General features: G+C 50.3%; 1 protein-coding gene across 3 annotated transcripts in view; it reads left to right on the forward strand.

Annotated features, from left to right (window-relative positions):
• SULF2 (sulfatase 2) overlaps positions 1–22,975 on the forward strand; it is a 91,361-nt gene extending 68,386 nt beyond the window's left edge. For 2 of the 3 annotated variants that reach the window (XM_081149489.1, XM_081149488.1), the window contains exons 6-21: positions 3,270–3,420; positions 4,437–4,612; positions 7,042–7,170; positions 8,551–8,607; positions 9,355–9,481; positions 10,310–10,502; positions 15,314–15,542; positions 15,644–15,740; positions 16,144–16,238; positions 17,180–17,239; positions 17,680–17,849; positions 18,108–18,250; positions 19,299–19,422; positions 20,141–20,174; positions 20,421–20,474; positions 21,434–22,975. In XM_081149489.1, the coding sequence (XP_081005615.1) occupies positions 3,270–3,420; positions 4,437–4,612; positions 7,042–7,170; positions 8,551–8,607; positions 9,355–9,481; positions 10,310–10,502; positions 15,314–15,542; positions 15,644–15,740; positions 16,144–16,238; positions 17,180–17,239; positions 17,680–17,849; positions 18,108–18,250; positions 19,299–19,422; positions 20,141–20,174; positions 20,421–20,474; positions 21,434–21,464 (1,870 nt within the window). In that variant the 3' untranslated portion in view covers positions 21,465–22,975. The remainder of the gene's footprint in view (positions 1–3,269; positions 3,421–4,436; positions 4,613–7,041; positions 7,171–8,550; positions 8,608–9,354; positions 9,482–10,309; positions 10,503–15,313; positions 15,543–15,643; positions 15,741–16,143; positions 16,239–17,179; positions 17,240–17,679; positions 17,850–18,107; positions 18,251–19,298; positions 19,423–20,140; positions 20,175–20,420; positions 20,475–21,433) is intronic. The other variant, XM_081149490.1, reaches the window with a different exon arrangement.
• The last annotated feature ends 1,657 nt before the right edge of the window (positions 22,976–24,632 follow it).

Here is a 24,632-nt window from a genome sequence, read left to right on the forward strand (position 1 = left end):
CCCCCCGCCCCCCCACTGAGGCTCACCTCTGCAGGAGGGGCATGTGGCCAACTGTCCCACCTAAGGGAGATCTGTGGGGTGGGAGGGTACACTCTGCTTCTGTGGCTTCTTTAAAAGAGGTGCTGGCAGCTCCCCTTCCCAGCCCCCCCAGCAGCCCTGGTGTTTCACGAGATTGTTTGACACTGCCTGCTCATTTATTTTCCCTTTGAAATGAAAATTACAGAAATTGAACATGAGCAGCGCCTGCTATGACTTACCCAGAGAACCCCCTTGCCTTATTAGGGGTGTGTTTGGAAGGCTCTCTTATCTCTGGGGTGTAATCATTTCTAAAACAAAACCAGAAAGTTCTGCAGCTGGACGGTTGGTTATGACCGTCAGAGGGGGGTGAGGAGGGGATAGAGCCCTGCAGGTTGGGTCGGAGTTCCAGATCTTTTTACCAGGAGGCTGCTGTCAGAGACTCTCCCCATCAAGCCTGGTCCAGGCCTGTGGGCTTGAGAAACGCTGCTCGGTGCCATGTTGTCCTCCTTCCCTCACACGCGCACACTCAAAGATACAAACAGATATACACACAAAGATACACACAAGTACACGTGCACACAGATACACACAGATCAGACACAAACACACATACAAAAATACGGACACACAGTTACACAAGTACACACACAAACCTGTGCACACAAACATATACGCAGACATATACACAGAGCACATACTTAAACACAGATGCACATAGACACACACAAAGACACGGATACATATAGACAGACTCGCAAGGACAGATACCCAAATGGACGCATGCAAAGACAAAGATACACCAGCATACAGGCATGTGCACACAGAAACCCACACATACACACAGATGCACGCACACAGACACCAGCCCCCAGAACTGTGTTTCAAGTGTGGCCTTTGACTGTGGGTTCACGGGCCTCTCCTTTTCTAACCAATGGGAGCCAGGCCGGGCTGACAGCCTTGGGGTGAGGGGCTGTGAGGGCAGAGTCATCCTCCCACCACCCCCAGAAGGGGGGGGTCCTCCCTCAGGCCCTGCTGTGAACACACCAGACATTCCTGGGATTCTCAAGGAGGTGAGGGTTGCAACTCTGTTGAGCAGGCTGCTGGGTTCCCATGAAGATGCAACACCGTCTCTAAGGAAGTCTGGCCTCGTGCAGGCCACCAGCCAGTCGGTGGCACTGGCCCCCAGGGTCCCAGGCTCTGCAGCCTCTGCCTCAGAGAAGGGGCTTCGAACTCCTGATAAACTCACCCCTCTGGTCTCAAGGGCAGACACCAGCCTAATCGTTCTGGGATGATTGCTCCAAATTGCCTCCTGGAATGCGGCCCCCAGGGCCTGCGGGACGATTTTCCCACCGCCCAGCAGCTCTGAGAGCGTCTTTGTGCAGCGGCCGCCCTCATCCAGTTCCTTGGAGGGGGGCGGAGGGGAGCTTGTTCCTGGGAATGTTCTACACACAGGTCAGGCCCCGAGCGAGCCCGCAGGAGTGCGCAGCGGTGCTCATAATCAAAGGAGGCCTTGGGCCGGGTTGGATTTAGCGGCAGGAGACCAGCGGGGACTGAAAGCAAAGTCCAGAAGGAATCTGGAGGCTGTGACTCACCCGCTCTGCATAGCAACCGTCTCCATAACTGTCAGGCTGCCCAAAGCCGCAGCGTTATTACCTCTACCCCAAGAACATTCTGATATTCAAGAGGCTGTAAAGGTCCTGACGTGGCCTGCGAGAGGAGAGAGAGAGAGAGAGAGAAGGGAGTTCGGCTCTCTGACAAGACCTGTTTTGCTTCCCCCGACCCCATCCTTCACCCCCCCACCCCCGCAGCCCTTTGCCCCTAAATTGCCATTTTGAAAAGCCTTTTGTCTTCGGACACTGGAAACTCAGCCTTTATGTGCAGCTTTGCCTGGGAAAGGAGTATGATCTGGGAGAACTTCGAGTATAGTCAGTTCAAGGCGCACTGTTTGTGAAGTTTTAGAGCACTTCTATCAGGGGTGTCCCCTACCCAGAATACCCCATGTGTTGGTGGGGCTTTCAGTAGCTCAGATCCTGGGGTGACAGGAGGGCCCCTTGGTCTGAGGCAGAGTAATATGTTACTGGACTCATCTGCAAACTTCCGAGGCCACGGACTGAATTAACCCGGGCGTCTGAGCTGCTTAATCCCTCAGCAGGAATTTCTTGGCCAAAGTTTTGCTCAAACACTAGGGATGTGAGAGGCCCATAGTCAGGCCCGCGGGTCGGGAAGGGTTTCTGACAATAGGGCATTGGCCCACCTTCCCTGCTGCTGGAGTTCAGACCCCTGCTCTGCCCTTGGCCAGTTAGTCCCCTTGCTGGGCCTCAGTCTCCTCGTTTCTCACACAAGGAATATAAAATTAGCCTCACTTCTAGGACCGTAATGCATATTAAATGAGATGATATTAGGCAAACCCTTCAGGCTGTTCCCAGCACCTGGTGAGCTCTCAGCTGGAGTCAATGGTTATCATTTATTTGTTCGTTTATTATGAGTCCTCACAGCTGGCCCTTCAGCGGGTCTCAGGGTTCGGTGGCTTTGCCACCCACTCAGTCCACTGGCAGGACCCCAGACGTCTCTGACCCTCCGTCTCCTCTTTTGTAAATGGTGACATCAAGTCACAAAACATGGCATGTCCCGAATGTATACATTCAGGCACCATCCTCACAGCATTGGCTATACATTCATAGCTATTATTTACCTAATTTTTTCATCAGTTTCCCTTTTTTGAACCAAAATCTATTGCAAAAGGAAATTCGGTAGTTGCGCCTTGACCATGATAGCATTCACTTGCCATCGACCCAGGTAACTGAAAAATAAATGCAGTACTGATAGATTAGAATTGGGCACTGTGCCTGCCAGAGGCTTGAACTGAGCCTCTCTCCTTTCAAAAGGGAAATGAGCGAATTCCAGACACGTGTTAAAGGAAGATTGACACCAGGCCGAGACTTTGGCCTTGATGTCTGGGTGTGCTGACAGAGCCGGAATTGGGGGGGGGGGGGGGTTGCTTTCTGAGTTTGTGGCTCCAGGTTATTTAACGCTGTCCTTCCTGAGGTCTTCCCATGTGGCCACTGCACGCGGGAGAAATGTTGGCCTAATGCTTAGCAGAGGCCCTGACACCAGCGTCTACTTTCCCCCCGATGGGGGTGTTGCACACTGGGCTGCACACGGGGCGCAGGGCGGGTGCTCATTCATGACCCAGGTGGGCTGGGGCCGGCCCAGCACCCCCAGCCTGACCCCCGCGTGTGTTTGCCGTCCAGCACGCCGAGCTACAACTACGCACCCAACCCCGACAAGCACTGGATCATGCGCTACACGGGGCCCATGAAGCCCATCCACATGGAATTCACCAACATGCTCCAGCGGAAGCGCCTGCAGACCCTCATGTCCGTGGACGACTCCATGGAGACGGTAGGCCGCCCCCCCACGCACCCCCTTCCTGCTGGCACCTCCCTGCCCTTACCCTTCCGAGTGTCATCAGGCAGAAGGAAAGGCACTGCTCCAGCCTGGGGAGGACGGCTTTGAGCAATCCCGACCGCCTCTGCCTTCGCGAAACTTCACACTCTAGCCCTGTTCTGTTCAATGTGGTAGCCACCTGGGGCTATTTATGTTTTCTTAACAGCTTTATTGAGATATAATTCACATACCATACAGTCCACCCAGTTAAAGTGTACAGTCAGTGGTTTTAATAGCAGCACCACAGTCAACTTCAGGACACTTTCATTACCCCAAAAAGAAACCCGCGGCCCTTAGCCGCTGCTCCCTCACCCGCCACCCTGAGGCAGCCAGCAGCCTGCTCTGTGTCTGTGGATTTGCCGCCTCTGGACATTTCCTGTGAATGGGGTCGCACGTGTGCTCTTCTGCCACTGGCTTCTTCCACTTAGTGTGATCTTTCAGGGTTCACCCACGTGGCGGCACTCTCAGAACTTCATTCCTATTTACTGCTGAATACTTTATCCACAGCTCTTTTAATTTAATAAGTACAGTACAATTTAAAATTCAGTTCCTCAGTCACACTTAGTCACATTTCAGGTGCCCAGTAGCCACCTGTGGCTGGTGGCCACCCTGTTGGACAGGACAGAAATTAGCATTGCCGGTGTTGCAGAAAGTCCTGTTGGACAGCACCGTGGTGGATCACAGACTCCTGCTCAGGCCGGCCTCATTCATTCACTCACTAACGAAAGTCCCTGCTCTGATGGAGCTTACATTCTAATGCAGGGAGAAGAGAGAGTGAGGAGCACTGCGAGGAAAAGTAGGGACAGAAAGTGACAAGGGTGGGGAAGCTGCATTATAAATGAGACAGCCCCAGGGCCCCCTGCTGAGAACTGACAGCTGAGCAGGGGAGGGAGGGCGGGCCTGAGGCCTAAGATCCCATCAGCCTTGGGGAGAGCGGGCAGGGCCCCCTCACCTGCTCACCTGTGTCGCAGATTTACAACATGCTGGTGGAGACGGGCGAGCTGGACAACACCTACATCGTCTACACTGCTGACCACGGCTACCACATCGGCCAGTTCGGCCTGGTGAAGGGGAAGTCCATGCCGTACGAGTTCGACATCAGGGTCCCATTCTATGTGCGGGGCCCCAACGTGGAGGCTGGCTCGCTGTGAGTGCCCCCCCAACTCCCACTGCTCCAAAGTCCCAGGGAGGCCTCTGGGCTCCGCTGGCACCCAGACGGACAAGTAGGCAGTTCAGCCGTGCAGCCCCAGGCCACTCCCTGGGCTGGCTCACGTCCTGGCAGGTGAACCTCAGTGCCAAGTGAAACAGTGATTGTGTCACTTAGGGTGGATTTTGACGCATTTTATATGCCCTGTTGGGGAAGGAGAGGCCAGGAGCCATTAGCACCTGTGAAAACAGAGTGTTTGTGGTGGGCAGTGTGCCAGGGAATCGGGGGGCTGGCCTGTGTGTGCCACCAGCAGGTGGGAATACACCTTGATTTCTGTCTGGCTGGGCGGCCCCGGGGGTCCGGTGGTTGTCGGGAGGAATCCCGCCATCTGGGTGAAGGGATGGGGGCATTGTATGATCGGCTGAGCCAGCTCAGGCTGCAGCTCAAAGGTAAACTGGCTTGGCTGCCATTCTTCCTCGAGGACCATGTGGCCCTCAGCCAGCCTTCTCCATGGGTTAACCTTTGAGATGACACGTTCTGGCAGCAGAAAATGCCATGTCTGGGGCAGGGAGAGGTAGGAAGCTGGTAATCATAGCAGCTTCCTCAGATCCACTGGGATGTTATGGACACCAACTTGGTTTTTTGAAATGCAGATGAGTCACTATTAAGTCGCTTATTTGGTCTGACTTACCTCTGAGCCCAGAGCCCAGACAGGACACCCACAGGCACTGGTGAGGCTGGCTACAGGGACTGAGGATCCCACCGTCTCGCACACCCAGTGACAGTTTCCAGAGGCAGACCCAGCCTCATCCCTCTTCCTCTGCCAACCTCATCAAATCACTCCCCATCTTTGGTCTCAGAGCTGTACTAATAGCTGTGTTTATGTAGTGCTTATTCCTCGGGCCCAGGTCTAAGCATTTCACATCCATGTATCCATTTAAGCATAACAACCACCCTGAGGAGTAGATGCTATTATTACCCTTTCATACCTAAGGAAACTGAGGCCCAGAGAGGTTAAGTTGCCTGAGGTCACTTGTAAGGGAAGGAGCTGGGATTTGAAGCCAGGAGTCTCTGCTCCTGCCAGCCACTCCATACTGCCTCTCAGACACCTTGAGCCACCCCTGTGAATAGGAGTGACCCACTATGGCTCTGTAAGCACTGGCATTATGGGTTTGGTCAGCCTCAGAGTCTGTGATCTGGCTCACAGGACCCAAAACCACACCCCATGTGGACAAAGCAAAGAGTGGACTAATGTCATATTTGGGGCTGAAGACACCCAGAATATCTGTCAGCCAGGACTCCTTTGGTGGCAAGCAGAAATGACCATCAAACTGGGTAAGACTAAGATGAAATGAATGCAGTCACTGAAGTAACCAGAAAGTCCAAGGCTAGCTCTGGCTTCAGGCATGGCTGGATCCAGCAGTCACACAGATCAGGAAGCTCTCATTTTCCATCTGTCAGCCCTGCTCTCTCTGAATTGGCTTCATTCTCAGACAGGCTTTTCTCTTGTGGTGGCAGAGTCACCGTGACTTTCAGCCATCTGGCTTATAAAACCGAACAGTGGTTTGAACAGAAGCCTGAGGATGACTGTCACTGGCCTGTCTTGGCTCATCATATGTCCCACTTCCCCACTCGTGGGCTGTGCAAGTGCAAGCAGAGGACAAAAACTCACAGCCTGCCCCCCAGACTCTTCGCCAAGTGTCCTTGCTGGGGCAGGATTATAGCAGCTTGCTCCTTCAATAAAAGATGTAGAGCAGCTGGCAGGACAGAGTCATATGTCACATAACCATGGAGTGACATCCCTCCACCTTGGCTGTATTCTGTTGGTTTGGCCCACCCTCCAGAGGAAAGGGTCACAGAAAGGTGTGAACACCAGAGGGTGGGGCTCACAGGGCCACATAGAGCTGTCATTTAGGTCCTTCTGGAACTAAAGGGAGAGAAAGTGCTATGCTGGTATCTGGAGGAAGAACATTCTGGCAAGAGCAAAGGCCCTGAGGCCAGACTGAGCCTGGCCTGTCAGGGACAGCAATGGGGCTGGTGTCGACCTTAGAGGTTCAGAGAAGAGTCCAGGGAAAGGGGCCAGGTTTGGGGTAGCTTTTAAAGGTGGGTGTCTTTTTGGATATTGGGGAGCAGAGAGGACATTCCTGGCTGAGAAAACAGCCACCTAGAGGCCAGGTGTGGCCAGTGGATCGCAGCCCCTGTGGTGTGTCAGGGGCACAGAGGCAAGGGGGAGGGGCAGGGTTCAGGTGAATTAGGCCACAGAGGGGAGCACTGAGGGCTGAGATACAGGGAGTGACACGACCCCAGCTTTCTACCTTCAGGGCCTCAGTCCCTGGCAACCTCCATCCCTCCAGCCTCCCCTCACCTGAGTGAGAGGAGGCTGGGCCGCCCCGCTCAGGTGGCCAAGTCTGGTCTCCCTGCCTCCCAAGGAATCCCCACATCGTCCTCAACATCGACCTGGCCCCCACCATCCTGGACATCGCAGGTCTGGACATCCCCTCGGATATGGATGGGAAATCCATCCTGAAGCTGCTGGACACGGAGAGGCCGATGAATCGGTGAGGGGGGGAAGGGGCACTGGGCTCCCCCGACCCCCTGCGTGAACTTGTGGCCAAACCCTGGGAGTCTGGTGGAGGAGGGGTGTCTCCAAGAGTCAGGAGCTGGGGTTCCAGAGTTCCCCATCCAACTACTTCCCCACCGTGGGAGAGAAGAATGCCCCCCCCCTAAGATTCCAGCTTCCCATCTAGAATATGGCAGAGCTACCAGTTGCAGACCCTAAGTTTGTGTAAAACTTGAAACAACAACAGGAATTAACACTCATGCAGCACTTCCTGTTGCTGCATGTACTTTGCAGGGGATTTTATCATTTTGATCTTCACAGTGACCCAGCAAGGCAGACATGGTGATGATTCCCTTTTACCAATTTGGAAATTGAGTCCCAGAGAGGTCAAGTGACTTGTCCGAGGTCTCTGGGTAAATCTGGCTCCAACTCTAGCATTGAGACTCCAGACTAGAAGCTGCGCTCCCAGTCACCATGCTGTGTGCCCTTACTGCCGGATGGCGTGATGGGAGCATATTCCTAGGTGTCCTGGAGGCCGGAAAGGGAACAGGGATGGTGAGCGAAACAGGCAGTTGGGAAGGAGAGTTGAGCCTGTGGAGACAGGAAAGCAGGGGGACATAGCCACCGGTGTGGCAGTAGCGACATCTGGTGGCCAGTAGTGGAACTGTCCGCTGGATTTATGGCCCCGGGGAGCTGACTATTGCAGCCTGGGCTTGCACCTTCCACAGCTCAGAAGGTCCAGCCCTGGTGAACACTGTCCCCCCACCTGCGACCACCCTGTAGGGGGCCACCTATGTTGAGCTTCCCTTGAGGCTTTCTAAGCTGTAAGGGTGTAAACTGGGCAGGTTTGAGGAGCAGGGGCACTGGGTTGGGAGCCAGGATACCCAGGAGTGAGGTACAGGGTGGAAGCTGCCTCTCGGCCTGAGTCTCTGTCTGGGAAATGGAAACGACAGTGACACAGCATGAAAAGCACACTTAAATTACACAAACCCAACTATAAAGGGCCAAAGAAGGAAATCCCCCAAAACACAGTGTAAGTCACCTGAAGCCAGGGCAGCCGCTCCATCTGGTGCTGGCCTAAGAGGAAGCGGTCTCACACTGGGGGAGTTGTTGGACCCCCTGGGAGGCACGGAGACAGACACACAGGTGACTGGCTTTGGCCTAGGTCTGCGAGGTGCAGCCCTGCAGGGGCGGAGGGTGTGGTCATCAAAGCCTTTCGTGCGCAGTTCACCCCATCTTCCCCTGGGACCCCGGAGTCTATGCAGGTTGTGAACCAAGGCTAGCTCTGGGCATTGTCCCTGCTTCTGGGAGAAGGGGCTCAGGGGGACATATGAAGCCCCCACATTGATGAGAAGATGGGGGTGTGCTTTTTCCCCAGGTTTCACTTGAAAAAGAAGATGAGGGTCTGGCGGGACTCCTTCCTAGTAGAAAGAGGGTGAGTGCTGGGTCCCGAGGAGCCACCCAGGGCATTTGGGCCAAGTAGCACCCAGGTACCCCCACAACTGCCACATCCCAGGAAGCTCTTGGCAGTCCCCCCTGCACCCATGGTGTTAAAGATCTCACTATCAGCCCTGGCCGGTTTGGCTCAGTGGTTAGAGTGTCAGCCCGCAGACTGAAGGTCCCAGGTTTGATTCCAGCCAAGGGCATGTACCTCAGTTGCAGGCTCAATCCCCGGCCCTGGTCAGTGCTCGAGCTGGAGGCGACCAGTCAATGTGTCTCTCTCACATCGATGTTTCTCTCTCTCCCCCCCCTCCCCCCACCCTCCACTCTCTCTCTGGAAAGCAATGGAAAAAATATCCTCTGGTGAGGATTTAAAAAGAAAAAAAAAAAATTATCAGGGGAGGAGGGAGAATGTTTCTATCATACCTTCCCCCAGTGACTGGGCACGTGTCCACAGCTCCTAGACACAAAAGCCTGTTTGCTGTTCCTGTGGTCGATTCAGAATTTGCATCTGGAGGCCACGTTTTCTGCTGCTTGCACGTCTTAAATGTGTTTTAGTTTATTGCCAACTCATACAGTTTGGGAGGTTTCTTATAAAAATCCCCATTTCTTAAGTCTCTTAATCAGAAGACATGGCCAGGCTGGACCTGCATGCTCCTTGATGGCACCACACCCCATAGGCAGGCCACGCGCTCCTCCAGAGCCAAGAGGCCAGCCCTGTGTCCTGCTCTCTGCCCCACAGCAAACTGCTCCACAAGAGGGACAGTGACAAGGCAGATGCCCAGGAGAACTTTCTGCCCAAGTACCAGCGCGTGAAAGACCTGTGCCAGCGGGCTGAATACCAGACCGCATGTGAGCAGCTGGGACAGGTGAGGCGGCGGGGCTCAGCCCTGGGGCTTGGGACAGGTGTCCCTCCATCCTTTCTTCCCTCCCAATGGCTGCACCTCCAAACGTAGCCCAGGCCTGCTCCTCAGGCACTGTTCCAGGCACTGGGGCAAGAGCCTTGAATGCCATCCACAGAAAGTGCTGCCCTCCTGCAGCTGGAGTTCTGGGGAGAATTTGGCCTTGGGTTTAGGCCGAGAGCCCATAAGTGGTTCTGATTTCGGTTCTGAGCTACAAGGAATAGCCAGTGAGGCCAGGGAGCCTTTGTCCCCCTGGGATTGTCAAATCCTGTGCCCCAGATTAAAGGTCAGGCAGTCCTGGGGCAGGTATCTGCATATTCAGAACAGATTCTTAGGGCACCCAGCTTAACCCTAGGGAGAAGAGTGCAAGGGGTGGGGTTTGGGGCCCAGACCAGCTGGGGAAGCATCTGTCCACGGCCCCTGGGCCTCCAGGATCCCTGTCCCAGACGTCCACCCACTGGGGGATGCAGTCCTGGTCCTGCTGGTCCAGCCACCCCCTACGTGTTGTTGCCTCACCTCCTAAGAATGGCCTTCCCGGGTGTGAGCTATTCTCTCCGTCCCAGTGCTCCGTGTTGGCTCATGCTCAGCCATAGAGTCATGCAGTGTCCCTCTCGGTACCATTTCTGTGCTTCTCGCGCAGTTGACATGTGTCTGTCCGTCATTGAGTAAATAGTTCCAGGAACGCAGCCCTTGTGAGCCCGTGTCCCCAAGAGGGCAGGGAGTGGGGGAAGTCTCAGGCGGGTGGGGAAAGTGGATGGCTGGCTGGGAGCCGGAGGCCCTCGCTGTGACTTGCAGAAGTGGCAGTGTGTGGAGGACGCCACAGGGACGCTGAAGCTGCACAAGTGTAAGGGCCCAGCACGGCCCAGCGGCAAAGCCCTGTCCAACCTGGTGCCCAAGTACTACGGGCAGGGCGGCGAGGCCTGCACCTGTGACAGTGGCGGGGACGACCAGCTCAGCCCAGCCGGACGTCGGAGAAAATTCTTCAAGAGTGAGTGTTGGCAGTTCTTCAAGGCCAGAGGGGAGGGATTGCGCCTGGGTAGCCCCATTCGTTCATTCAAGTAATTCCAGACACACACACGGGCCAGGGGGCTGGGGACACAGCCAAGCCCCCCACGATCCTCCAGGCCCAGTGGGGAAGGGCAGGAATAAAGAGGGGAGATAACCTGAGAGCTGAGCGCTGTGAAGATGGAGTGTAGAGGGAGGGAGGGGGCGGCAGATGCCAGCCAGGGGCCCATCACATCACATTGCAGGGCCCATTCTCTGAGATGAGAGCCACCGGAGGGTTTGAGCAGAGGAGCCAAGAGCAGATTTGTGTTTTCAAGGGACCCCTCAGCTGCACGTCAGCGGGCTGGGAGGGGGCAGGGGCGGCAGCAAGGAGACGGGATGAGACTGGCCGAGAGCCCTGTGAGGGGCTGGGCTCTGGAGGTGACTTGGAGACCCGTCAGGGCAGGCTGATGTGGTTGATCTTCATTGTTCATGGAGTCCATGTTTGCAAGTTCGCCAACTCCCGAAAATTTGTGCCCTCAAGTCGCTACTTAAGATGCTTTTACGGTCACTCGCAGGCATGTGCAGAACGGCAGAAAATTCTGAGTCTCCTGCCTGCACCTTCCCAGTGGGTTGAACAAGGAGGTGCTCTCCCTGTTTCAGCTTCATACTCAGGTGCCCTCTTGATGTCTATTTGGTGTCGTGCTTTTCACGTTTGTGTACTTTTCCCAGTGATTTCACTGTTTAAAACAGCCCCCAGCACAGTGCTGAGGTGCGGTGTGGTGTTCCTGAGCGCAGGGAGGCTGGGGCATGCCTTGTGGAGGAAATATGTGGGGTAGACAAGCTTGTGCAGGCGTGAGTCGCAGCTCTGTTGGCCATGAGTTCACTGTTAATGAATCAACAACCTATATTAAATAAGGTGTCATTAAACAGAAACAGCCATCAAACCAGGTTTGTGACCGGAGGCTCGCAGGAACCGAGCCCTGCGTTTCCCCTGGAAGCGGTGGTTTACTATTCGCTAGTTCAGTGCTCACGGTGGCTTTATAGGGCATAGTTACTGCAAATGACAATGGACTGTATCTTGGAGTGGGGAAAGGCCCCCAACCCAGCTGAAGAAGCTGCCTAAGCCGCCACACCTCACCCCAGCAGGGGCTGAAGGACAGGCAGTTAGAAAGCCAGCAAGCAGAGAGCAGAGGGTGGATGTCCTCTGGACGAGGCTGGAAGACTCAGCTGTCACTCTGGGCTGGTCACGGCCCCATTCCGAGATCAGCTTCCCAGGGGGAAAATGATCTCTGCCTGACGTTCAAATGGGAATGAGCCTATGCTTGCAAAATGCCCCACTGCTCTGTGCCTGCACCGGGTGCTGAAAAATGTACCAGTTCTGTTGCATGTCACCCTCCAGAGAGCCTTGTAGGGCAGGTACCATCATGAGAACACAGCTTATGGCCCTTGGTAGTGATACCTTGGCTCAGGATTTGTACCCAAACCATCAGATTCCAGAGCCTGAGCTCCTGGCTAGGCTCTGTGGGAGGGCACCTCAGGGACCCTGGAAACAAAGCAGGCTAGGGTGACACAGAGAGCGAGTGGCATGGCTTCAGTCCAGGGAAAGGTTTACAAAGGGGCTGGCCAACCTCTTCTGTAAAGGGCCAGAGAGTAAATATTTGAGGCTTTGCAGGCTAATCGGTCTCTGTCTCAACTACTCAATTCTCTCGCAACAGCAAGAAAACAGCCTTTGGCTCAGATGAGAGAGGCTTATTTACAGCATCAGGCAGAAGGCCAGATAGTTTGGGGACCCCTGGATTTGTGGCTGGGGGTGGAAAGAAACAGGCAGCTGGCTCCGGAGCAAGAAAGACAAAGAGGCAGAGAGAACCTGGGGGGTCTAGTTCATGGCCTCTTGGGCAGATGACCTGTTCCCACAAGGGGATCGGCCCTGTGGCTTCAGGGAGACTGAACCCAGGGAGGAAAAAGCCAAGGAGAAAGCTGCCCAGGGCCAGAAAAGCCCAAGGCTTTACTGAAGAGGCAATGCCTCTCCTGGACCTGGGCCCTGGATCCTTTGATACAAGGAATCTGAGAAATGAAAGGTGTCAATATCTGTCCCAAGAGAGGGGGCAGCAAGACCAGGTCCTGGAGCCCGGGGCCACACGAGAAGCGGGAATCCCCTCCTCCCTTCCTGGGTGCCACCACCTCCGGCTCCCAGCCAGTCCTTGAGCTTTGGGCGCCACCTGGTGGTCACATGGAGCCAAACAGAAACCTGGGCTGTGACTGGCTCCAGGCCCTTCTCTAAAAAACAATGGACATCTAGGGCAGCAGGGGTTACAGACTCATGATGTGCACAGAGTTTTAAAACAGAAAGGAGTGGTTGGGGCTGGTGCCCAATGGAGAACTGACCCCGTGTCGCGGCTGCTGCTGGGGCTGACTGTGCGGGCCCGTGGACCCAGGTAGGCAGGCACATCTCTCTCTTCAGAAGCTGGAAATCTGCACTATGAGATCACCCCAGCTTTTCTTAATGTTAGCAATTTGATAAAATTTGTCTTTTAATATATAGGAGACACAAATCTGAGCTCTGACTTTAGCCTGAATGCCCTGTTTTCAGTAGCTGACTTAGCCCGTCTCCCTGCCCACCCGGTGTAGAGCAGCATCCAGCTACAGCTGTGGAAACCGAGATGCAGAGAAGCTAAGTGACCTCCCCAAGTCTCTCCCTTTTCTATCCAGAAGAATGTGCTGCCCAGCTTTTTTTTTTTGTAACAATTAATGGTTTTTTTGTGTTTCACTGCACTGTAACTGACAGATAATATTCAAGTGTACAAGAAAATGACTTATTTGTATTTATTGCAAAATGATCACAATAAGTCCAGTTAACATGTTACCAGACACAAATAGGCAGTAAGTATTAACTTTGGCCACCATACAGTACACCCCCAAGATTTTATAACTGGAAGTTTATACCTTTTGATGCCCTTCACCCATTTTACCCATCCCCCCACACACACACACACCCCAAAACCTCTGGCAGCCATCTCTGTATGAGCTCAGGTTTTTTTGGTTTTGTGGTGTTTTTGTTCTTTTTTAGATTCCACCTATAAGTGAGATCATATGTGGTATATCTTTCTGACTTCACTTAGTATAATGCCCTCAAGGTACATCATGTTGTAAATGGCAAAATTTCCTTTTTATGGCTGAATAATATTCATATATATATATATATATATATATATATACACATCTTATCCATTTATCTATTGATAGACACCTAGGTTGCTTTCACATATCTTGGCTATGATGCTGCAGTGAACGTGGGGGTGCATATACCTTCTCAAGTTAATGTTCTCATTTTCTTTGGATAAATATTAAGATGTGGAATTGCTGGACCATATGGTAGTTCTATTTAATTTTTTGAGAAGGAGCCTCCATACTGTTTTCCACACTGGCTGCACCAATTTACATTCCCACCAATCATGCACGAGGGCTCCCTTTCCTCCACATCCTTGCCAATACTTATTTGACTATTTGATACTAGCCATTCTAACAGGTATGAGGTGATGTCTCATTGTGGTTTAGATTTGCATTTCCCTGGTCAGTGATGCTGAGCACATTTTCATGTTTCTGTTTAGCCATCTGTAGGTCTTCTTTGGAAAAATGTCTATTTAGGTCTTCTGCCCATTTTTTAGCCAGATTGTTTTTGCTATTGAGTTTATACATTTTTTTATATTAACCCCTTATCAGATAGCTTTTATCATAAATGGATGTTGGATTTTGTCAAATGCTTTTTCTGCACCTACTGAGATCATATGATTTTTAGGCTTCGTTTTATTAATGTAGTGTATCCCATTGATTTGCTGGTATTAAACCATCCTTGCATCCCTGGAATAAATCCCACTTGATGATGGCATGTGATTCTTTTAATGTATTGTTGAAAACATCTGCTAATATTTTGCTGAGGATTCTTGCATTCTGTTTTCATCAAGGGATATAGGCCTATAACTTGTTCTTGTGGTGACCTTTGGTTTGGGCATCAGAGTAACGCTGGCCTTTGTAAAGTGAGTCTGTAGTATTCCCTCCTCTCCTCTTCTACTTTTTGGACACGTTTGATTGTTCGTACTTCTTTTGAATGTTTGGTGTAATTCACCAGTGAAGCTGTCTCATCCTGGACTTTTGGTTATTGGGAGGTTTCTGATTACTGATTCAGTCTCCTTAATGTTTTTATATCCACTTTTTTCTTTTTAATTGAGGTGAAATTCACAAAGCATTTAATACATTCACAATGTAGTGCAACCACCACCTCTAGTTTTAAAATATTTCCATTGCCCCAACAGGAAACCCCATTAGCCTCTCCGCCATCCCATGGCAGCCACTAATTTGCTTTCTGTTTCTGTCTTTACCTATTCTGCATATTTCATATAGACTTATAAAGTATGTGACCTTTTGTGTCTGGGTTGTTTCACATAGCATAGTGTTTTGGACAGTCCATCTGCATTGTAGCTTATATTATTGCTTCATTCCTTTATGGCCTGATATTATATTGTATGGATGTACCAGTTTGTTTCTCCAATCATGGCTCTTTCTTGAGATTATCTTAAGCCAATTCCTTCTTAGTTCTAGGACTTCAGTTTCCCCAGTTAAATCAACCTGAGTCCTTTCCACTGGGGTCCAGGTCCTGCTTCCTTGGGTGGTAGGTTTGAGCTCACAAGTCTCAGGCAACACTGAGCCTCTTTTGATTTGGGAGTGTGGACCTATCTAAGTCAAGAGTCTGCTGCCCAGGGAGCCCAGCCAGTTTTCCATGCCCTCCTGACCTAGCCACCTCTCTGATGCCCACAGAGTACAAGGCCAGCTATGCCCGTAATCGCTCCATCCGCTCTGTGGCCATCGAGGTGGACGGCCAGGTGCACCACATAAGTCTGGATGAGGCATCCCAGCCCCGCAACCTTACCAAGCGGCACTGGCCAGGGGCCCCTGAGGACCAAGACGACAAGGACGGTGGGGACTTCAGTGGCACTGGAGGCCTTCCGGATTCTTCAGCCCCCAACCCCATTAAAGTCACACATCGGTGAGAGTTCAGGCAGAGGTTGGGGGTAAAAGGTATAGGCTGGGCCTTGGCAGGGGCTCCCAAACCTCTCAGGCCCACATGTGATCCCTTCTCTCGAGCAGGTGCTACATCCTAGAGAACGACACGGTCCAGTGTGACCTGGATCTGTACAAGTCCCTGCAGGCCTGGAAAGACCACAAGCTGCACATCGACCATGAGGTGATGAGAGTCTGGGCAAGGAGCAGTTTCTCACCACCTCAAGCTTGGCAGGGCCACCAGCCACAATGGGGGAGTGAGGGGGAAGCCAGGCTCAGGGGAGAAAGACCCCCCACAGAACCCTCAACTCAGGGACAGGAGCATCAGACCTAGCATTAGAAAGCTTCCCCACCGCCAGTTGCTGAAAGGGGACATCACACCCCTTTCCTGATTTACAAGACAGTCACACCCCATTTAGTCCTTTCAATAAGCCCCAGGACTGAGGGAAACAGGAAAATGACTGTTACTTCAGGTGGAGCCAAGAAACCCCCTCTGTACCCACAAATGTGGGAAATGGCCAAGGGCACCATCAGGCCATCCCTTCTCCCCCAGCCCCCAGAGTTTCACAGCCTCCTCTCTCCCTCAGATTGAAACCCTGCAGAACAAAATTAAGAACCTGAGGGAAGTCCGAGGTCACCTGAAGAAAAAGCGGCCAGAAGAATGTGATTGTCACAAAATCAGGTGAGGAGGTAGCAAACGGACCCCAGGAGGGCCACTAGTGGTCCTGCAGGACCACTCCGGGGAACACAGCATTCTGTGACTCCTGTCATTACTTTTATATCCTGTCTGCTCCCTCGGGGTGAAAAAAAAAGTGCCACATCATTCACATCCCCATTGTCAGCCACTGGGCGCATACCACACCACAACCCGCACGTAGCCGGCCAGCTGCCAGCTTCATGCACTGCTGGCAGGTAGGCTGTTGATACGGGGAGCTGGCTCCCAGGAGGGAAAGGGCCTCTGCTGATTGCCCTTTCAGGAATAGCCCATGTGGCTGGAGGTCACATTACCAGCCCAGGGAACCCCTGGCTCAAGGGTCTGAACTCGAGAGCAGCACTGTAGCACTGTCCAAGAAAACTTCTGTAATGATGGAAATGGGCTACATTTGCTGTCCAGTATGGTGACCACCAACTACGTGTAAGCACTTAAAATGTGGCAGTGTAACTGAAGAACTGAATTTAAAGTTTTATTTAAACTGAAATAGCTACATGTGGCTACTGTACCAGACAGCCCAACTGTAGCATCTCTGCTACCTTCCCAGAAAGGGATTGCAAAACATGCCCCCCTTCCCCAGGGCTGGCCCTGACCAAGCATGAGGTGGGCAGGGGTCTGGGGACAACCATTGGGTGATGCTGAGGCTGAAGCCACCCAAACCCAGACCCAGCTTCCAGCCTTGGTTGACTTACACCTACCCCAATCTTCTCATTGTGGCCCGAGCCTTCAGCTAGGGGCTCCCAGCTCACACTTGCAGGAAGGAGGCAGGGAGCTGCTGCCCTGGAGATAGCACCCTCCCTGGCAGTGCATGAGAAAGAGGGACGGGGTCCCAGGGAACCGCACTTTGTACCCACCCAGGAGAGCTGCTCTGTAAACAGTTTCTGAAACCTGGGGTTTGGGGTCTGTTCCAGTTACCACACCCAGCACAAAGGCCGCCTCAAGCACAAAGGCTCCAGTCTGCATCCTTTCAGGTAAGGGTGGCTTAAGGCCCAGGGGAGACACACAGAGGCTGCCCTTCCTTAAGCTAAGGCAAACAAGGAAAAGTAGTCTTGGCTTTCCCTGGGAAGTTCAAGGCAGTCCTTGCAGAGGGAGACTCCCAGCTCAACATTGAGGTCTCCAGGTGCCCCCATGACTGAAGGGGTTACTGCAACCCCACCATGCAGGGCAGGACACAGGCCTAACAAACCTAGTGAGAGCCGGAGTCCCAGCAGCCTCCTAATTCTCTCCACATCTGTGCCGCATTGGACCTGCAGTGGGACTTGGGCAAAGGTTCTTCCCTTGGTGGTCTCCCTAGTGCTGTGCCCACAGCTCTCTGGCAGGAAGAGCAGAGTTCAGGATCATTGATCCCTAGGAGGCTTTAAGGTGGTGGGGCCAAGAGGGGTGTGAGTGGTGTGGCCCTGTTTGCCCACAGGAAGGGGCTGCAGGAGAAGGACAAGGTGTGGCTCTTGCGGGAGCAGAAGCGCAAGAAGAAACTTCGGAAGCTGCTCAAGCGACTACAGAACAACGACACGTGCAGCATGCCGGGCCTCACGTGCTTCACTCACGACAACCAGCACTGGCAGACCGCGCCTCTCTGGACATGTGAGCGAGCCCGGGGCAGGCAGGGGGCAGCTTGGGCAAGAGGGGCTTCTCCGGGGCCTCACCTTGCCACCAGCCTGTGAGTGCTTTCTTGCCAAACCCTACAGGTCTTTGGGGAACAGGTTCCCTGATGACTTCAGGGGTCAACAAGTGCTCCCAACAGGAACTGGCTTGGGGGATTGTCCCAGACAGGAATTCCTGCTGGCCGGCTGGGTTTCGTCTACAGGCGCACTCAGGGCATGCTCTCTCTTGTCTTGGCAGTGGGGCCCTTCTGTGCCTGCACCAGCGCCAACAACAACACATACTGGTGCATGAGGACAATCAACGAGACCCACAATTTCCTCTTCTGTGAATTTGCAACCGGCTTCCTCGAGTACTTTGATCTCAACACAGACCCCTACCAGGTACAGACAACCCGCCCTGGAGAGATGGGGATGTGTAGAGTACAGGGGTACTGGCACTAGGCCCCCATGAGGAAGCGATACATTTTCTAAAGTACCACCAAGTGCCTAAGACAAAAGTAAGTTGTGAAACCTCGGAGAGCTCTGGGACTCCATGTGCCTCCATCTTCCTGCATCTGCAATCCAGACCTTACACAGCCTCTCCCCTGGCAAGGTTAACACAGGCTGTGTGGGAACTTGTGAAGGCTCCTGGCCTGCAGAGGTCCTTAGGACCAGGCCAAACCCTGTGTGCTCGGGTGCCTACGGGGCAATAGCTGACACTCATGCAGCACTGTCCTCCACGCCAGGTGCTTCCCTAAGTGCTTCCATATATCACGTCATCTGAACACACACATGATGTCTAAAGTGGCCCAGAACACATAAGACAAAAAGGAGCCACAGAGTCTGCTGAGTGGAATCAGCATGTCCCATCTCAACAGACGGTCACTGAGCTCAGCACTACAGCTTCTCAGTAGTGTGGCCTTGGCACCATCTGGTCTCCAGTGTTTCAAAAGAAGGCTGAAGTCAATTTCTTACATGAAATCTGACTTTTAAATGCCAGCCACTCTATGCTCTGCCAGTCTTTCTCCTTAGGTAGGTCATCCCTGTATTTTACAAAAGGACTTGGCCGAGCACATAGCTTACTCAGTCAATGGTCACTCCCCACCCCTTTCACCAAGTGGCTGCTTTCCAATCAAGAGGGGCGGAGGGACTGGGATGGAAGGCTGCTTGAAGACATAGTTTCCTGGCCAGTGGCTCCAGGAGCTCAGCGTTAAGCACAGAGGTGGTTTTATCCTCGTGAGTTTTTATTCTCACGGAGAGAGAGCCTGGTGGGGCTAGAGGCAAAAAGCAATCCTAACCGTTCCAAACTCTGGCTCCTGCAAAAGCAAAAGTTACCATCCCGTAGCACCTGCTATTCCCAATCTGCCTGCAGTCAGTCCCCTGGCTGGGAGCAGAGGATGGGGTGGTTCCTGTATTCACCTTGTTCCTAACCCACCTTTCTTCCAACCAGCTGATGAATGCGGTGAATACACTGGACAGGGATGTCCTCAACCAGCTACACGTACAGCTCATGGAGCTAAGGAGTTGTAAGGGTTACAAGCAGTGTAACCCCCGGACGCGCAACATGGACCTGGGTGAGTAGGTGCCCCAGCGTGGGCCTGTAACCCGGCAGGGTTACCGCAGGAAGGAATTTACGGGGTCATGTCTGGTCTGAAAAATGAGCCCAGAATCACCAGGAGTTGATGAATTCTCACCAGTGACTAAAATATCACTTTCCTAACATCTACCAAGCGCTCTTGTTATGATCATAAGAGCCATCACTTAATTACTATGTGCCGGCCACTGTGCTGATAATCCTATGATGGTCCTCTGAGGTACACCTGCTTGACCTCACTTTATGGATGAGTAGAGAGATTGGGTTGGCTGACTCTAAAGCCTACGCATTTGGTCGCACTGCCATATCCTCTGGGAAACTTGATACGAGCAAGACACAGGACCTCCCCAGCACCTGCCTTTCTCAGGGCCGTTGGCTTTCTGTCCTCTGTAGCATAGATGCCTGTGCCTGTATCTGCCTCACCCACCATGACCAAGGTCAGTGTTGAATGAATGCAGCAGGTCCTAAAACTGCTAGGGTGACACTAGAGTGCAGGCAAATCAAGAAGGCTGCTTTAAGAACAGCTCACCTAATTCAGTCCACTATGTCTGCCTAGAGAACACTGTCAACATCATGGTTTTGTGACAAAATGCCTACAGTGTTTTAAAAAAGAAAAAAAGGCAGTTAAAGTTTGTCACTGCTTGTTCCATATTTACCCTAAATTAGCTGTTTCTATTTTGTTCATTTCTCTCATTTAGGACTTAAAGATGGAGGAAGCTATGAGCAATACAGGTATTTGATTTTGTTTTTAAAGCCCGAGAACGGTCTCATATCTAGGCCCATCCTTTAGTCTAACCTCTGTGAGGTTGCACGTGTTAGGTTGAGACACTGCCCTTTCTCTGGTCTGCCAGGGGCCTGGATTGCCCACCAGTGATAGGTGTCACCTAAGAGACCATCTGTGTATTGTTCTTTGGGGGTAACTTTTTCTTTCTTGGTGATGGTTAACACTCATTCTCCTTTTGACACTTGAAAACTTAGGCAGTTTCAGCGTCGAAAGTGGCCAGAAATGAAGAGACCTTCTTCCAAATCACTGTGAGTTGAGGAACCAGTTTACAAATAGAAGCCCTCTCTGGCTTGCTTCATTTTGCCTAGGCTGTTCTGTATGCATGCCAAGTCTTACCTTTGACTCTCATTTGTTCCTGTCATGAGAGGGGAAGCAATGATGTCTTTCCTATGAAGTAACATACTTGAGTACATGTTTTAGGTTAAGACCTTGTGGGTGTGATATATACACACTGTTGCTCTCTACACAATAGTCTATGCCTCGTAAATTCAAGGCATTCCTTAGAGGATGAAAAGCACTTAAGTATTATAACTGCCAGACACCTTGAAGGCTGTGGCTGCAGAAGTGTTACCTGGTCCATAACATCAGCGGGGCAGCTTCATTTAATGGTTTCCAAAATGTCCATGCTACACACTCCAGTGCCAGGAGAGGCTGGCGGAGGGCTAAGAGACTGTGGCAACCTAGAAAGGTCACCTCTCGTCTAAAGAGAATGGCACGAATGCAGTACAGTTTGAATCCTCTAATTCGTCAGGGAAACCCCAGAACTCAAATATGTGTGACAGTTTTTTAACACTGGCAACTACTTTGACATTAAGTTACCATGCAGACAAAACTCCTTGGTGAGCTGCTATTTGCAACCTCTGGCCTAATCATTTCTTTATGTGCGTAGAAACCTATGCAGCTTTAATAAGACCATATTAATGGGCCAACTAAGCATGTCCTTTGGTGCTCCCAGAAGTTACGCACGTAATCTTTCCATCTCATATTCTCCTTGGCCACTATTCTCCGCCTATCTTTAAATGCCACCTTTGCCAACAACTGAAAATCGAGATGATGAGGTGGTAGCAAGCCCAGTCTGAAGGACCTAGAAATATTCCTTCTCAGCAGCCACATCCTTGAAGCAAAGCTTATGCAGCTGTAGGACTGACTGTCGTGCTGCTATGGATTGCTCAATCAAATACTGAGGTGAGTCTGCTTTGTTCTACAGGGGACAACTGTGGGAAGGCTGGGAAGGTTAAGCAGCACAAGATGGACCTCCCAAAACAGAGGCATCATCTGACCATCCAGACAATGCAAAACCCTGTATGATTTCAGGCAGACCTATGCTGTTAGCCAGGAGACCTGAGACACACAGAACTTGCTTTCAGTCAACACGGCAAATTCTGGAAGAGAACTACCAGGAATAGTGATACTTCAGAAAACCCATTTTTGCCCCTGCTTTTGCTTTGGATTGTACCTCACCAGCTGCACAAAATGCATTTTCATATCAAAAAGTCACCACTAACCCTCTCCGAGAGGCTCACAAGGGAAAAAGAAGAGATTTTTTTAATTTCCCCAAAGGGTGGAAAGTCACTGGAATTTTTTAAATCATAGGGGAAGAACCACCCCAACCCTGTTTTAAATCCTCTTACCTTTTGGTCTGTCATGAAGAATGAGCTAAGAGGTGGACGGAGGCAGCATGCAGGTGCTGGAAGTGGTGCCCAGTTGGACAGCGAGTCAACAGCACAGAGAAGTAGCACTCACCTGGCACTAGAACCCTGGCTGCCTCTGAAGAAACTGACTTCACTGTAAATATGTGACTATTTACATGTAACCAGCGTGGGAACTTTTAGAGGGACCTGACTAATAAGAAACCCAGTTTTGAAGAGTGGTGGTGTCAATAAACGCTGTGGCCAGTGTAAGAGAAAAGCCCTTGCAGGTGTGGACATTTATGTTCCTGACCAGGTACCATTGCTGCCAGTATTCCTGTGTTATCTGTCCCAGAACTAATGTTTTCTAAGTACCGAAAAGACATAAAGTTAGTGTACATCCCCCGTTTTAATGAAATTGTATTTGTAAAGAGATTTTGTAGTCTAAGTATTGTCATACAATGTTCAAAACCCCAGCCAATGACCACCAGCAGTTGGTATGAGGTAACCTTTGACATTTTGTAAAAGGCCATTCTTGGGAGCTTTTGGTGTGTTTGGTTTTTTTTAAAAAATCATTCAAAACACTACCAGTTAACACCTTTTTCAAAGGAGACACTTTGGACTTAGATGGGTGTTTTTTAAAAGGGGGTAGATGGTTATAAATGAATGACTAAAATTTACCATATTTCAGGGACCTCACAGGTAAGTCTCACATTACACCAGCTTTAGGACCTCACTTTTAAAATGTATTAAAGACAAAGCAATTCACTAACCCTTCTTTGTGTCTCAGGTAGTCTAATCTGGTAAAGATAGCTGCTGGAATGGGAGAAATAGAAGAATCTCAGCCATCAACTAGTCCAACCCATTTCTCATTTAATAGATGATCCCTAAGCACTCACCTTTTCTAAGAACAAGATTTCTTTTTGGAACGTATTTGCAGAATATAATCTCCAATTTTGTTGTTCCATTGCTACAAACAATAAAAGGCATTTAGGGGGGGAAAAAGATTTAACCTCACAGAAACCGCTACAATTATTTGAAATAAGAGTCCTTAACCTTCTGTTTTTACCCTTAATCCAGTAAGGATTTTTTTTTAAATAAAGCAAGCTCTTGGGCTTTAATTTTAAATAGAAACCTTTATTTACAGTGACACCCAAAATGATCAGCAAAACAGTCATAGCTTACCACACAACCATCTCATAAGTTATCCCATGTGGTCTGGATTCTTCGCAGTGTAAAGAATGATTTAGATTTTTTTAAAAGCAACATTTAATGTAAACTTGATTGAAACTGAATTCATTCTCAATACTATAAGTCAATTCCTGAGAATTTAAATATTGCTCTCAGAATGACATTTCCATCTTCTTCAAAATTCCACACATTGGAAAGAGAGAGAAAGAAGGGGAAAAAAGAACACCCTACTCATATTAAACAGTTTGCCTTGGGGCTGAAAAGCAGCTCCCACTCTGCTGTGGCAGGAGGAAATCTCATCTATCCTAGAGGTTTTGCTCCTATGCATTTCCCACTTGTGAACAAACTCATGGCTTCTACAAATAAAAAGGGAACTGGACAGGCATATGGGTAACTGGCAATGCATTCTCTTACTTTCCAGCTGTATCTATCTCTGGACCAAAGAATTTCTAGGACAGCAAGCCAATGGTGTTCTACAGCACCTCACCCTATACCCCCAACTCACCTCAGAGAGTAAATAGGATTAAGCAGTCCTGTTGATTGATATTTACACCTTTCCATCAAGATGCACAATTTAGAAAAGTGGCATCATAACATGAACATTAACAATTTCTATTTGCTTTTCTAAAGGAAGAAACATGTATCTCCTTCATATCATTTTGATCTTTTAAAAATATATATATTTATCTTTGGATTCAGCAAGAAAGTAGGTATACTGGAAATATCTCACATTCTAAAAGCAGATGAAAAGATTACTTATACTGTTCACCCAACAGATACCAAGGTTTAAAAAAGAGGAGGGAGGAGGGCGAGGAGAGGTAGGCAGCAGGAGTACAAAGGATTATCCAAAAAAGATAAAAGAGCAATAAAAGTTAAAAACAACAAATTATCTCAAAGACTGCAGCTATTAAAAGAAAATCAAAATCTTAAGTTTGCACCAATAAAATGAACAAGTAGAAAATATAAAAACTTATAATAAACTTCATTTTTTTAATATAAAAAAGGGGTGCTGCCTTCCAGTTAGCCTGGAGCCAGGACTAAGGAAAAGAATCACAAAACTTTTTGTTTTGTTCTTAATTTTTAAAAGTGAAAAAGGTAAGAGCACCACTCTATTTCTCCCCATGCACACACGACTGAAACAAGGTTCAGACACACCTAACACAACTGTGCCTAAAAAGACAGAGACTCTTTCTTATGTCTCCATCTCCAGACAGGAGGATATGTTATCTGAAAAGTACAGGCCACTATGATGGAAGTTGATGGATTTACAATCTTAGATGGGATGAGGTGTTGGACTCAAATCCACTCTAATGGTGGTTCTAGAAATACAGGTTTCACTTATTCATAAGCAAGTCAAAGAAATGAAATGATCTTACCTTCAAGAGGCACCTAGAAAGATTAGCTAAACGTGTGTGAAATAAAAATTAACTGGCTCTCAGTTATTGCTAGGAAATGACACCAAGGCTAGCAGAGACATTTGAGATTCATAGATATTCCAAAAACCCAATTTCATTCAATTGTTTGAACTTAATAAAAGTAAACTAGATACAAGGAATTAAATTTGATTTTTTTTTTTTTTTTTTTTTT

This window comes from Miniopterus schreibersii (genome assembly GCF_964146895.1).
Source record: "Miniopterus schreibersii genome assembly, chromosome: 10".
NCBI lineage: Eukaryota > Metazoa > Chordata > Mammalia > Chiroptera > Miniopteridae > Miniopterus > Miniopterus schreibersii.